Genomic DNA, 15,423 nt, shown 5'->3' on the forward strand with positions numbered 1-15,423 from the left:
TATCCTAATCTCGTTAATCTATACGTGAACGCAGAAAGATGTAAGGGGTTTAAGAAATAGATAAATATGTAAGATATTTTTTATCGGCAACGCCGGACTTAAATCCCCCTAAATATCATGTGAGGGTAATTATTGTATTTTTCTGTCGGGGTGAGATGCATTTTAAGAATGTAATTACCGGCGGTCGTTTCCCTTGTGAATGCGCTAGATCTAGAATAAGGAGTCAAATGAGTCCAAAGTGATGGAGTGCCACGTTTTCTGGACTCATTGAGACATCTCATTACGAATGCTGACTAATGCTTCTCCGGCAATGATTAATGCCGGACGTCGAAAACGCATTACTCGAGCGAATAGTGAGAAGGGAACAGTTGGTGCAGTTCCATCATTCCTGAAAGTGGGTGCAATTAGATAAGGAACTTAATCACGAGACCAGGACTGTTTGAATAAACCGGAGATATTCAACATAAACCATATGGAAAAAAAAAAGTCCCACGTCTTACCCTTCGAGAAGCACTCACTTCTTTGGGACATTTTTTTTTAATGTCTGCGGAATATTTAGGGCTAAAAGGATCATTTTCAAAGGTCCTTTTTTTTAACGAACTGGGGGACAGGGCGCGAAGGGGTTGAGACTTGACATTGAAATTTTCCAGTACTTCATCACGGCACTTTACCGCCAACCCTTCCACTTGACACGTCCAATTAGTACCCTTGGCCAGGTCTTTCGAACCCTCCTTTCCTTCATGGAGTCAAATTGAGATTAATGTTGCCACTGTGCCACATGCCGACGACAAATTGGAATTCCTCCCACCTGTCCGGCGAGGGGGTAAAAGCTGCAATTATTGTCACGATTTCTGCGACTAGTTGCGAGTATCTCACATTTTCGGACGGGTGAAAAATTAATTACCACCCCCTGCGATAATACGATAAAATCAATGGCCACCATTGCGACGAAATGGAATTATTCGGACCGGGACATATTTTTCACGCAATTTTCCATGGGGGCCATGAAGTTTTTCAACGTGCAATAGAGGCGAGAAATAAACAAGCGGCTAGGGAAGTTGCGAACTTGTATTACTTCTGGGAAATTTCATCTAGTGATTTACCCGCGGTTCGGTAAAAAGACGAAGAAATCCCATGAAAATGATGAAAATAATGGAAACCTTGGAAAGTTCTAAGGTTATGGGGCCCTGCAACGCGGCGCTGCAAACTGAAATTATGATCTTATGGAAAGTTGGCAAGTTTTGTGGTTATGCGAGCCCACCTCGTGCCGCCAAGAAATGTAACTCGGGTATGTGTAAATTGAGAGTTTTGTTACTACCTAGTCTTCCCTTTTCGTTATTTATTCATAGAGCAGATACATTTCATTCGGTTACAATTTTTGCCATGGAAGTGCACCTCAGATGTGCAACTCGAGTACTTGTAAACTGCGAGTTTATATAGAAGTAAATTAAACCGTTCCACCGTTGGATTGCGTTCGTTCAGCTGATGGCGAAAAGTCGGGAAATGCCGGTGGAGGGGCTTTCCAATTGTGCGAATTAACCGAGTAATCAAGACATTTCTCGCGTCTTGGTTTCGAATAGACTAGGGGGTTGGGTCTCGTCCAAAGTCAGGGTCAGGTTGGTTTTGGTGTTCCAGAAATAGAGCGGGGACGTCGCAGGACCTAACGAGCTAGGGGACGGTTCCGGGGGTTCTTTCGCCCCATCTACCGACCCTGAAGTCGTGGCCTTTGGGATCACCGGGTGTATCAACCTTGACGTGACGTTCGAACGATGCGCTTCCGTCAGGTCGTCGCGTTAACCCGATTACCCGACAACGACTTTCCGGGAGAAGTCGGGCGTCTCGGAGCGACGTAGTCCGTTTCCCTTCGTACGGGTCGATTGACTGTAAAAAACCACTTTTTTACCCCTAGGACTTTTTCACTCCCCCTGACGTCTTCCCTCTATTTAAGATAAGAACTCGAGGTACTCGTTAAGTCTGCACCGTGGGTACTTATTCGACACTGGATCGCGTTTCCACCATCCGGTTCTACTTAACATCGATACATCGGATGGTGGAGGCGCACTCAAATTTTGGATTTATCCAATTCGGTATCGAATTAATACAATCCACAACCTCGCACTTGAAACGAGAGTTTGCAAGTGAGACATATCGAGCTTTTTGCTCCTTGGTGGACGAGTCCATTTCTTCCGCAGGGTGACGACTCATTGAGAGATTTCTCCTCTTGTCTCCCTTTGAAGGGTACCCGATCGAAAGAAACGTGCTTCTTTATTTGGGAAGTTCCTTCAAAGCGAATCGTCCCGAGATGTAAAAGCTGTCTGCTGTTCCGGAGTATTATTAAGCCGAAGTGGTCGAGTCCATTTTTTCGCGTCGCTCGTTGGGGGAGCTTTTTTCTCCCTCGCTCTCGTCTTCTTCCAGGGGACGTGAGTCGTCTTCATTGAAGGAAACGTTGCGGAAAACGTTTTAATCCCTCCCTCGTAGTGGGTGGCGGTTCGGAACGTGTATATTCATAAAACGTTTTCCCTTTGATGGGCCTAGGTTACAACGCAAACATGGCTTCGGCCCTTTCAGGAAAGATGAACACGTGGATTACCCGACGTTAATGCTCTCACGGTCTGGGGTTAAACGCAAACATAATTCTGGTTATTTTAGTAACCATGAGGATATTAACCACCGGCCTTAATACCCTAATGGTCTACGACACAACGTAAATACCGTCTACTAATTTAATCCCACTAATTTTCTTCCCTCGGTATGAGATGAAACTCTGAACGTTTAATGTTCAGGAATTATACCAATTAAGTGGAAACAAAACCTTTACACTTGTTCTTTCCTTTTAAATGCCTTTATTGCGGGAGTAGGTACACCAGGGTGGGAACGTTTCTGCTTCGTGACTCCTGATTCTTCCTTCCTTTTTAAAATTCGGCGTTTTTCTGAATTGTGCGAGATATTTCTCTCGGTGAACATGGACTTACCTGAAAAGTTGTTCCTAGTCTCCGGGGCTCTTACGACGCCACGTACTCATACCTAATGAAACATTCAGAACGGAACCTCGCAACTGGTATCGACTTTCCGGTCGACCGACACGTTGTTACCTCGACGTGCAACGTATGTTTCTTTTTTCCCTGCCATCAACCACAACCCAAGCCACTTTTCCTACAGGGACGACATAGGCTCTGATTTAGCAAATACGAACCAAATGACTCCTCTTTTCTTACGTACTTCCCTTAATTTGCCCAGAAAAATGATAAATGTAAGTACGCTCAGTTTTAGCCATCGGTTAAATTCAGTAGAACCTTGCTTATTATATTCATACAGGTGTGGGAATTTTATCTTCGATGGTATTGTAAGTCACGAAGGAATTTTGCGCGATTGATGAGTTCTCTCGAGTAAGTTCCCCGCAATGACTTGGAAAGTTGGTTATCAGGTATCCGGGAAACTTGGGGAAGAAAAAGTGGAAAAAGTTGGCGAGCCCCGGACGTCGGATTTCGGGTTATCAGAGAATCGTTCCAGGAGGGCACCGACGGACCATTACTCCCGATTCGGTCGATCGGCGGAATCATTTCCCAATTACGGGGAACCGGAAGCCAGGAAGTCGTCGGGTCAGATCTCGATATATCTCGCTGCGAGGCTCGGGGGAAGTATTGTCGCGGCGCGGCGGAAAGTGGAATTGATTTCGGAAATAATTGCCGGATTGTCTGATTGCGGTCTGATCCAAATCGAGTATGGGAGGAGGTTTTTCGGCGACGACCCTCGGGATTTCCTGGCTCGTAGAATCGGACGCCTCGTCCATGTAACGAGCAATGAAGAAAAATGTTATTGATTTAGGGAAATAATTTTTTGTATAGAATAGATTTTGGCGACGGTCACTTTGCGGATTTACTTGAGAATTTGTCACCAACGGGAGGGGCACAATCTCCAACTGTTCCCTGGCCATTCTTGCGTTAACAACAACAATGGCGTGTTGCCTCGAGCTTGGCTTTGCTCTGATTAGCGGCTATACATGTATATAAGACGCTTTGTTTAGCCGCGGTATCTTAATTGCATCCAACCACCCGCTGACGTGGGATCAAAGTGAACCTGCATATGCAAATGCAATAAATGAAAGCCCCTAAGCAATATATATATTTTTTTCTCATTATTCATTATCCCACGTCGGCAGATAATATCAAGAGATTCCGGGGAATATCTGGCGAACCTGGGTGTCGTAAATAATCAAAGTGGGTAGGAATGAAATCGGACGACAATGAGGAGGAATCTCGCGGAATTGTCGCCATTTCAGGAATTTTGCGCCTCGGAGTGGCAAAGCCGAGAAATTCCCCGAGAATATTCGTTCCGCGTCATTCCCCGAAACTTTATGAAAAATGGAGGAACCAACTCCGGCAGAGCGTTCGTAAAGTTTGACGTGCTCGGGCGAAGAAGTTGCAAGGACGTGTGCCAGATGAAAAATGCAGATGATCGGGAATGCAGACGTGGGATGATTATGGCGGCGCATGTCCGCGTTAAAAATGGACGTTTTCAAAATGGAATATCGCAAACACGACCTCTGCTCGGAATGTTAACGCCGTTCGCAAGTGGGAGAATTTCAGACGATTCGATACACCTAGTTCGGTGAAAAGTTTCATAAGCGATCGACAAGGTAGTCGCAAATTTCATATCGCCTTAAGGAATCCACGAATCGGGTAACTTCTCGGCTGGATAATTCCTCGAAACGAGAAATAGGGCTCTAACTTAAATGGGCCCTTATTCAAGAAATTTACTCGAATACCCTTCTCTACATGTCGAGGTATCCGAGTCCACTTCGTCTAAGGACTATATTCCCAGCCGAACGGTTATGGGAATATGATCCTTACGGTAAATTGGACTCGTGCCCTTATTCCGAGCGGTTGCATATATCTCTTTACCGCGAAAGTTTCTCGGTGACCTTATCAAAATGATAAGGCATTTTATGGGACGGGATCAAAGAATCACATCGAGCTCGTATCGAGGGACTCCATTCTTTGAACGGGGATCTTCGTAAACTCGCGTTTTATTTTACAAGTCGGATAGATTTAATTGAACATGCTTGGTAAGCGTTCACCATTAATATTTAGGCAATGATTAATTGTATTTTCCTATGCTTCCAGGGACCTACTTCATTCTGTACGATTTTATCGACCTCTTCGAGAAGGACCACGCGAGTTCCCTGCAGAGGGACAAGTTCCTTGGAATCATCAACACCATTTTCAAAAACATGACGCAAATCGAGAGAGAGGCCATCATGTTCCAAGTGAGTCTTATCAAGAAATTGTTACACTTCCAGGGGTCCAAGAAATGGTTTATTTAATTTCTTCCTTTGTCGCCGCTCCGACTCTGAATATATATTGTTGATCGCTTCATTAGGAACTCCCACGAGGAACTTTCAATCCGAAAACTCGGAGTCTGTAAACTTTTCGAACATTCTTATACTCGCCCCCCAACTTTCGCAATTTGAAATGTCCTCGCGGAGAGCTTCATTTGCCAAATTTCACTTTGAACTTTTCGACAAACTGTTACCGCTTCCAATTTCAAGTTTGCACGGACGTGGAGGATGTCGGAGCGAGAAGGGGCACTGAGGGAGAAAAAAAAAGAAAATCATTTCTTTGAATGAACTTCACGGATTGGTTTTGTAATCCATGAATTTTGGGGGATGAATTTTGCAGTTTATTGGGTTCCTTTAAAAATATCCACAGCTTCCGGCATTTCGTCCGACGCGATTTGACAGATTTGATTGACGCGATTTGTACTTTTAATGAGGCCCCTTCCAATGACAGAACTTCCTAACCAAGTTTAAAAGTATTAATGAGTTACATCAAAGTCGACACCCTCTTTTCCGCTACCCAGAAGATCCTCCGATTCGGTAGGTAATTACTAATTGCCAAACTTCCAAATCCACAGTCGCACTTTAATCTCCATCAAGGTTGGGAGGTGCATTCGTGATTAACGGGTGGAAACTAAGTCGGCGAATCGGTCGCGATCAAAGGCTGGTTTCCGAAGGTTCCTAAAAAGCTCGCTACTGCCCAACTTGCAAGTCTCCCCGAATTATAAATCCCAATTACAGCTGACCGGAAGTACCAAGGAGACTTTCTTTCGGAGGATCCCGTGGAAAGGATTGGTGCCGATCGGTTGACGAAGTGAGCCCCCAGGATTTTGCATCGGTCATGGTTGGGAATAGAGTGGGTCTCCTCGAGCCTAATTGTTGGGGCATTTTCATGAGTGCTCGGTAGTTTGGGATCGAGGAGTTTGGAACTTCCTGCGGAAGTGAAACTGGACCCTGGGGTCCAAATCCCTGGAGTAGAGTTTGGATCCCTGAATTTACCTCGTGCTGGAGTCCACATTTCGTGTTGCGGCTTCTTGTCGAATCCGACTCTTTTGGTGACTCCTCCAGTCGGACTGGAACTTGATCATCCCTTTGCTGACTCGGTATCCTGAAAGGAGTCCAGGGCCGAGTTTTTTAGGCTTTCGTGCCGCCTGGTTGGCCACTTTACGGGCCTCAGGGACCGAATGCATTTCCCATCGGCGGAATCTCTGCCCAAATGGGTTTCCTTTTTGCTTCGAGGCTTCTTTGATCGCAAAATAGCCGGCCGGCGTGGAAGAAACGTGGAAGTCGAAGCAAAGGGCCACTTTCCCGTTTTAGCTCACCTCGTTTGAGCGTTCCCTTCATCAGCGGTAATTCTGTTTCTCCTCTCTCGGACGGCGGAGTGTCGAATTCGGGAGTCCTTTTCTGGACTCCATGGCGGCGAATGGATGAGAACTTTGAAAGCGAATGACGCGATTTACGTTCGCTCCTCTTGCCACGGATTTACGTCGCGTTTCGTTAGTTCCCTGACGATAGACGATGTATAATTGATGGTTCGAAATGTCCGATCGAGCGAGATAGGAAGCCGAGAAAGCGGAGGCGCGACTATTCCTGCAGAGTGGCTAGGAAAATACGTTCGTTAAACACTCTTGCTAAGAAAAGCCGTGCAGCGTGCATTCATCGCGCACGGCCGGGTTTGCTCGGTCTCTCTCTCTCCGGAGGGAACCAGGGATGCAACATTGAGATGCATCTGCATAATTAAAAAGAAAGACCCCCGCTAATGGAGGCGCGCTGAAACGCCGTCGGGGATTGGGGGTGAACAAGAGGAGGGTGGCCCCAAGGATATTTACTTTTGACGCGGCCATAGTGAAATGAAGACGTTTTGTCGCTCCACCACTTCTCAAGTTTTACTGCCAGCTTTTGGCTGACAGCCTCGCGAATTGCGGCTCGAATTTTAAGGCGAGGCAGAAAAAGAACTTGGGAGATGCAACGCGAGAAGGTTTCACGAGTTGGTGTTGTTCGGTTCTGCCAACGACGAGTACCGATGCAAATTGATCATCGGAACGCTAAGGATCGTAATTTCCTCATGCAAAGGAGACGCAGTGAATTTCTTCTCGACAACCAATTTCGCGGCAGCCGTCAGCTTCTATGAAAACAATTTGGCCAACATAAAGCCCACCCTGAAAGCCCAGGGTTGTTCCAGGCTGGACATTCGCGTGTACTCCGGCCAAGCTGTTTCTGCAGGTTTTAACGATTATCGGACAATTTGGCATTGTTAACGGGCCGAGTTTCGCCGGTAACGACGCAACTTTTGCAAATTGCAGGGCAAGGGGCATTTCATCGCTGGTCGAGTTCGGTTTGTTGTGTCTTGGCTTTGCCATCGTTTAGAAAAATTTATTCCAATTGCTAGGCTTGCATACGCGACATTTGTTTCTTCGATTCTCCTTACGTGGATGTTATTCGGGGAGTACGACTGATTCCGGTAAATCGGAAGCGACAGGATGATGGATGTCGAACGCCAAGTGCACGTATGCACTTTGTGCACTAGAAAGCGAAATGGATCCCAGGAATGGGATCCGGGAAAATCTTTGGAAAATACCCGTCGAAAGATACTTTTAAATGAGACTCGTCTCAATGAAGATAAATGTCCAGTTTTTCAGTAAGGAAAAATGAAAAGGTGAAATAAAATTTCTATCGGCGAAAAATTTCTTTCACCCGTCTTGAGCAATTAATATTATCGATGGTGTAGAGGGTCTTGGAGGTGGCGTCTTATTCGCTTTTATACAGCGTTACCCGAGTCTCTTAGGGCATAATCTCCGGGAATACTCCACCCCCTTAAATTCCAAGTTTTAATGAAACCTTAACGAAGGATTCTTTTACGTTTTTCGAGCCCCGATAATTAAACTCGAGTTTCGAGATCTGTCGAAGGCGAGTCGAAGGAACGGGGAAATCTGGATCCTCCGTCCTTCGGGATAAAAGGATTCGCTGTTTCCCTCGAGAGGGCGGCCTTAGGGGGGTGCTTTCGCGATCGAAGCTTATTTCCATAAAACCATCTTATATCCCTTAAACTTGCCGCACGTGATACACCTTCCATCTCGACCTCTCGTAACTGCATCGCGCATTCTCCCTTGCAAGATAATCATCGTATCAGAAATCAATGTCGGAGAAATTTTTCAATGTTTCGCCGTTGTAAGTTTAAACAAATCCACATCTGGGGAGGAAATAATCTCTCCCAGGGGATTTGAGGGGAACTCGGGTCCCTCTCTTTAAGGGACGTCGGCCGGGAAAAATGGCGGAGGCGAAGCATTAAGGAGAAAAAGGACCCGGCGGGTGATGAATCGCGGGGCTGCAACATGCTCGGCATTATTATGCCGGGGAATAATTATTTAAGTGAGTTATTTAAGCCCTCGGGCTCGTAGGCTGACCTCGAGGCCCTCGTAAAAGTCGAATTATTTTCCCAGCTTCTTCGACGGCCTCGGACGCTCGGCGGGCGATTATCCGAAACCGCGTTATATGAGATCATTCCGTAGATTCATGGGCCGAAGATTACATTGAAATTTCTGAATTATATCCACCGACAAACTGTCCTGTACCCTGGTGATGTATGCACTCGCCTTATCGTGTTTGCGCAGCCGCGACCCTTAATGGAGCGGCTCTCCTGAAAAGTTAAATTAACGCCTCGAAATTGTTAACGTTTCCCCTTAAACCCTAGCCTGCCATCGCAGAGCCACGGAAATGACTTTTGCACCTTGCGTTTCATTTTTTAAGAATTTTTTTTTATAAAAAAAATGTTGAAAGTACCTATGAAGAAAATTAAAAAATAATTTAACTCTTCGTGGGTGTTAGGAAGACAAACCATTGTTAACCAATTGCTCCAGGAGAGTTATCTGAATTAATCTCGAAATTGGAGGTAGAGATTTATGAACTCCTCGTGAAAGGGATGACCCAGGACTGCCGATCACGGTCCTTCGAACATGCCTGCGGTAATCGGAAGGACACGTCCAGCTGATTACTCAAGGATTTGTCCCGGAAGTTATCGGCAGTCCTGAATTTTTCCGGGACCCTCGGGATGCTCCCGAAGGAGATCCTCTGGCAATCCCTCGACGTAATCTTACGTCGGGCGTAAAACCACAACGAATTGCCGGCCTTCCTGGCGCTGCAAGGACTTTACGATCGCCCTGCTCACGATAACTTTCTGCCTGAGTGTTTTACGACTAATCGAACCGGACATACGGAAATGCCAGGACCGAGTTCGAGCTCGGATGGCCAGCCCAAAGTAACCAGCTTTGGATGGATGCTACTTGCATCCGGTACAAGCTTATCGGTGATGCTCCTAGATTGGTCCATGTATAGTGCACCTAGATATCCCCATCAACCATGCTCCTAGATCGATCCAGAATGTCCAGAAAGATCTCATCCAACCTCCTAAGGGAACTTGCAAGAAATCGTCATAATGGGTCTGATCCCTAATCTGAAAAACAGCCCTGATTGCGCGTGCAAATGCCCATCGTTACCGCGACACGATTACCATACTCCATGCTTTGATGTCCGTTTCCTCGGTCTTAATCATATCAAGGTACTATTTTAACCTCGGCATCAGCGTTCCTTGATGGTGGCGAATAATGTCCCGGTATTCACGCAATTCCTCCTGAAGCGCCGGTTGTAACGTTATCGGGTCACGTTATACGACCACCGTAACGTTACACCTCGCCATTTCGCCATTCGCCATGTTGCTTGTTCGTTACCGCGCGGCCGCGCCGATAAAATAACGATAACCTAAACTGACCTAACGCCGACGGGCTTCCTTGTTCTCGTCTCCTTCTTCCTCTATCTTTCGCGGCGTCCTGAAAAATGAGCATTCGAGGGGATCGACTCGGAATATCCCTCCCTTTGGGAGAGTCCTTTTTCTCCCGAGTGGAGTTACATCGGTCCGAAGGAGGATTCGCTACTATCTCCGAGGACGATTGCTCCTCGATAAGGAAGAAATGCGCGATGTATAATTTCGGGATGCACTCGCGTGGCTCGGTTCAAACTGTTTGGAGAAAAGCTTCATATCTTTGCGGTTCGATTTGTAGACAGTGAAGTTGCGAAATATTTTTCCAAAACTTATTTTCCCCCCTTCTGGGGCACAATGCCGCAATTCTGCACTCGCTGGGCCTTTTGTGTTCATCTTTCAGGGAGCTTGCATTCAAATTCGGGTCATTCTTCCCTTCCCCCCGTAAAGTTCGCGTCTCATTCGTCTCCTCGGATCCTCAAAAGATCCGCGGAAGACAATGTCTCTCCTTGTCGTAATTAACGTTTCACTCGCGTAACACCTCCCTCGGGAATAATTCCTCGCCTCGTTTCGCGCCTCTCGAGCGTAAACGCAAATACAAAATAATATTGTTTCCTTGGAATTACGCGGTTACTTGAATTCCCCCCTAAAGGTACATTGTAAAGTCCGCATCCAAATGTGGATTTGGGATAATTGTTCCATTGAGAAGATCCTTTTCGCGTAATAGACATATTCAGGCATTAAGATCCATTGTTTTATGCATTATTTTTTTTTTCCAAAGTACGATTAATCGGGAATTCCAGTTTACATTTGTTATCGGCTCAGCTCTTTGGGTATGATGAGAACTTATCGTTGCACCCTCGGTTTCCGGAATTCGCAAAATCCTCACCGCTTGACTTTCTACTCGCGTTAGTATGAAGGAACTTTTCGAGACTTCCCTCCAAGAGTGCATCGTAAAAGTTTGAAGGAGCTAAGTAAGGTTTACGCGACGCGTTATATTTTAATAAAATCACTGCGAAAGGGACGTAACTTCTTACTTAAAACGCCGGCGGAATTTCTCCCTTAACTCTCCGCGAAAGCGAACGCCAGACGGCGCCATTTTGTTTATGCCGGGTCTGTCATCTTTGTTAATGGTGTAAATGTTCCTCAGCCACGAGGAAAGCGTTCGAGATGTAATGTAGATTAAGTTGGCTTCAAGATCCGGCATTTAGCGAGGAATTATTAACGCGACATGCCGCGTGATTAACGAGTGATCAAGTGCTCGATTGAAATCGCGGAGTTGCACTTGTCGCGTCACGCAGGGGTTAAGCTCGACCCTCGGGAATCTTTTCCTTCCCCGATGCGAATCGCGGTAGATAAATTATGGAACCGCGAGTGAAACGCCTTAAAACACGATAATTTAAAATAATGCACCCCAGATAACCCCCAAGACTCCCTACGTTGCATGGGATTTCAAACTGTCACGCCGACATTACTCTAAGTAATTGTTCCTCGTAAAGGTCTTTTGCATCTCTCGTATTTTACCTCATGACAAACCAGGAAATACTTTAAAGAAACGTTTCAAGGAAATTAAATGTCCATTACATTGATCGTTGACGTAAGGAGACTTGGTTGGTTGAGGTCCGTGGTCTTGTCTGATCTAAACGTTTTAGAGTAATGGCGGTGATTGTTTCCCGAGGGAAAACGCTTAACGAGGAGCCAAGTGGTCGATTGAAGTCGTTGCACTTGGCGTGAGACCGAAGCTGCTTGTTCGCGAAGTTGCTCTCGTAGTTGTTCGCTAAAGAGCCTCTTTACTTCGACCATCTCTCCATCGGACATTTGATTTCCCTACATCGTTAATTTCTCTTTAAACTTCCCTCTAGAGAAAATGCCAGTTTTTGCTAATCAATGTAATTCAACTTCCAGTACACCGATTGGGAGAACGTGAACGACGGCTTCCTCTACCAGAAGATGGTGGCGGACGTCGTCGGAGATTATTTCTTCATCTGTCCGTCCATCCACTTCGCCCAGCTATTCGCCGATCGCGGGATGAGGGTGTACTACTACTTCTTCACCCAAGTGAGTACTCGCGCGATTTTGCTTTTCAATCTCCCGCCGCAGGCGCCATCTTGGATTCACGCGAATGTGAATTCAGACGCGGCCGCCGTAATATCGGATTTATATCCCACGATAAATGGCTGGGAAATGTCTAGACCCACGGGGAACCGTTCCGATACTTATTGTTAGTTTATTGCATCCCGGCAATAAAATGGCGGGGCGCGAAACTGCGGTTTGACGGGTGGGACGAGGCGTAAATTTTACCGATCTCCATTCTGCCCTGTGTGAAATGCCTTGATTCGCCCTCCAGTTTGTTGCGTCGGCCTCTCGGCCTCTGTATTGACGTCTGGCCAACCGCAGCCACGTAAATGAATACCGTCGGAGAACCGGAAAGGGCGAGCCGGAAGCCGCCATTACCGAGTTCGCTTTCACCCTTCGCGCCGTTATGATTTTATATTTTTTTTATATAAAAAAAAATATATTGCCATTCCCTAGGATCTATACAATACAATCGAGTCTGTGAGTTTTACGTGGGAATATTTATTTCCTCTCTGAAATTAATTTTCCATTTTTTCGTGAATTTTCGAGGAGGGTTGCTTTTACCTTTCGATCGATGAAGAATTCCGAAACTGGGCGGATTTATTTAACGGGGGAAATAATTGGCAATATATGGCGGGAACTATTGAGGAAATGTATGTTGGCGAGGGGGTGCAACCGAAGGGCTGAAATTCGGAGGGACAGACGTATGCGAAGGAAAACCGCGCCTTGTTCTCCTCGAGCCCACGGGGCCACTTTTGAATCCCCATTGCCGAATTTAGTTTCATATTCCATGGCCGGGAGGCGACCCGACCCGACTTTCCCCTAAACCTGGCATATATCGAATCAAGACACGCCCACGTCTGCCCGAAAACGACTCGGTAAAAGCTTCAAGCTCTCCCGAAGCTTTCCCCGTGGACTTTCCTCCTGGATTTTGGACGCTGAGAATTCTTCCAGAGAGAAAAAAAAGAAACATTCCGAAATAGAGGGAATACTCTTTCCAGTTTATTAAACTTCGCTTCTTCCTTTTGACGAAATTAAAATCCTTATTTTTCTACGAATTGTTGGGCCCGATTGAATTTCGTTTTTTGCCGGGGTTTCATTTCCACTCGCTTTGTCTCGGAAAGAGGACGCGGGGGTGTAAAGGGATCGAAGATCGACTTTAATGGAGAGGTAATCGATCGAGCCTCGGGGTTGCTCATATGCCCCTCCGAGCGCCCTGAAGGACCGGCTTGAACAAAACCGCAACATCCTCTTCCTCTACTTCCGGTTGCTTTGGACCCGTTAATTAAAACCAGGGGGTTGCAACCGTCGACCTGCGCTAATTAGAGTGCTCGCGCCCTCCGAGCACTTTGGCCATTTACTTTGTTCCCTCAAAGGTCGCCGAGGGACGAACCTCCTTAATCCTTGAACCTCCGACTCCGATGGACTGACCAGGACGTGCCGACGAGTTAGTTGGACTCCTTGAATTTCCTTAAAAAAAAAAAAGGGTAATTAAAGGACGTCCTAATCGCGACGGAGATACCTCGAATTAGTTGCAATTTGAGTTTAAACGATATTTCAAAAGCGGGGGAATTGTAATTGCGATGTCCATGGGGAAGACGCGAATTGACGTTATTTCGCGAGGATGCAGATGCAACCGCAGATGCAACAGCGCCAGATGCCGTCCTCGAGTGAATCGAGAATGGAGTCCTGATTGTATCCGAATCGAATCGAACGAGATTGAGACGTTTACGGGGGAATGGGCCGATCGAGTAAAGTGCTCGATACTGCAATTCGCGGTTGGCCTGCCGAGATAATTTAAATCTAATTCGATTCGATCGGCTGCGAATCGATTCCAATTCTCACGCTCGCTTAAGATCCTTCCTTTTTCTATCAAACCGAAAGCAGAGTAAAATCGCCCATTCGAGTAAAACAATTCGGTACACCCGGGTCGGAGGAAAATGTCACGAACAATTGATCCCTCGAACTCCGCTTTCGCATCGCCTTATCACGCTTTTCTCGTGGAGTCCCTTCGGATTCCTTCCCCGGAAGAATTCTCTCGTCCAAAAAGTGTATTCTCGTTCACAATGGTGTCCCGCGGACTTATTTGGCAATTTGTCCCTATCCGGCTCCCTGGGCGCAAACGGGGGAGTCTAGAGAATGAGGAAGAGGTGGAGCGGTGAGAGATCCTCAGGTGACGGCGCAGCGCGACCGTAGATGGCGCCCGAGGGTGAGCCTTGTTAGCGAGGGTGTCCCCGCTCATAATAGAACGCACCACTTCCGAGGAGCACTTGAAGATGCCCGTTAGCGAGCGTTTCGTCCTACCAGGGTTGCCACCCGCCCTTCTGTCGGAAAGTACCTACGAAACCGGGTGTAACGATGGGCTTTTCATATTTAAGAGCCAATCCTATCCTGCGCCTCCACCCAAAATGTTGCGCCGCCCTCTGCTCGGCTTATCGCCCCGACCCATTAGCGAGAAGAGAGACCCGCGATAACCTCAATTCGCAATTCGATTTACGGACAAAGAATCATAAGCAATTTTTGGATTTCTCGCACCGGTCCTAATTTCCGAAAATTTCGCTATTTTCAATATCTCGCCACGTAACGCAACGTTACATTCCGATTAACTCTTTATTAGGATTTCTATCGCTTCTTGGCGGCGTTCCTGAAAATATTATACATTTTCAAATGAAAGAGAAATCTGAAAATCTCACTTTCCCGATTTTCGTCGAAGCGCGAAAATCGCGCACGTTCGGTGCAGCTGCCTTCGGAATGTAATTACTCGGAGCAGCATACCGTCCTACGCAAATGTGGGAATGAAACATTTGCTATTAATTACAGTCCGTAACCACGCACATTGTTTATTTGACGCGTTTGCTCGCGACTGGCCAAATATCGCGCAGTACCGAGAAGTAGTCGGGTATTGCTGCGATTGCTGCAACCGCTGCACCGGCCGCCCTGGTTTCATTTCTATCAAAAGTAAAAACGCGAATAAGATTAAATATAATTAATGATCGGAAAATTTCTTACACATTAAAAGCCTTTGTCCCGGAGTGCAAGATATTAATTCCGGCGGGATGGCATAATTGGTTCTATCTCGACATGAATATTCTTCCCGCACGGATCCTTCCCCTAAGTCGGGTGATAACAGCCGCGCGGCAATATGCAACGGCCCCTCTAACCACCTTGCGTTCATGAATGCTGATGCAGAATTCGGATGCACTCGCCGTGGCACAAGCCAATCGGAAGACACAACGGCTTCTGCAGCTGTAATTTCACG

The 15,423-nt window shown here is 46.6% G+C and overlaps 1 protein-coding gene across 1 annotated transcript in view; it reads left to right on the forward strand.

Annotated features, from left to right (window-relative positions):
- LOC105703003 (acetylcholinesterase) overlaps window positions 1–15,423 on the forward strand; it is a 71,875-nt gene that overhangs the window by 24,069 nt on the left and 32,383 nt on the right. Inside the window, exons 2-3 of the mRNA XM_012431044.1 lie at window positions 5,124–5,266; window positions 11,994–12,146. Coding sequence (XP_012286467.1) covers window positions 5,124–5,266; window positions 11,994–12,146 — 296 coding nt within the window. The remainder of the gene's footprint in view (window positions 1–5,123; window positions 5,267–11,993; window positions 12,147–15,423) is intronic.

This window comes from Orussus abietinus, unplaced genomic scaffold (genome assembly GCF_000612105.2).
Source record: "Orussus abietinus isolate OABI.00-Male unplaced genomic scaffold, Oabi_2.0 scaffold50, whole genome shotgun sequence".
In the NCBI taxonomy this organism is placed as follows: domain Eukaryota; kingdom Metazoa; phylum Arthropoda; class Insecta; order Hymenoptera; family Orussidae; genus Orussus; species Orussus abietinus.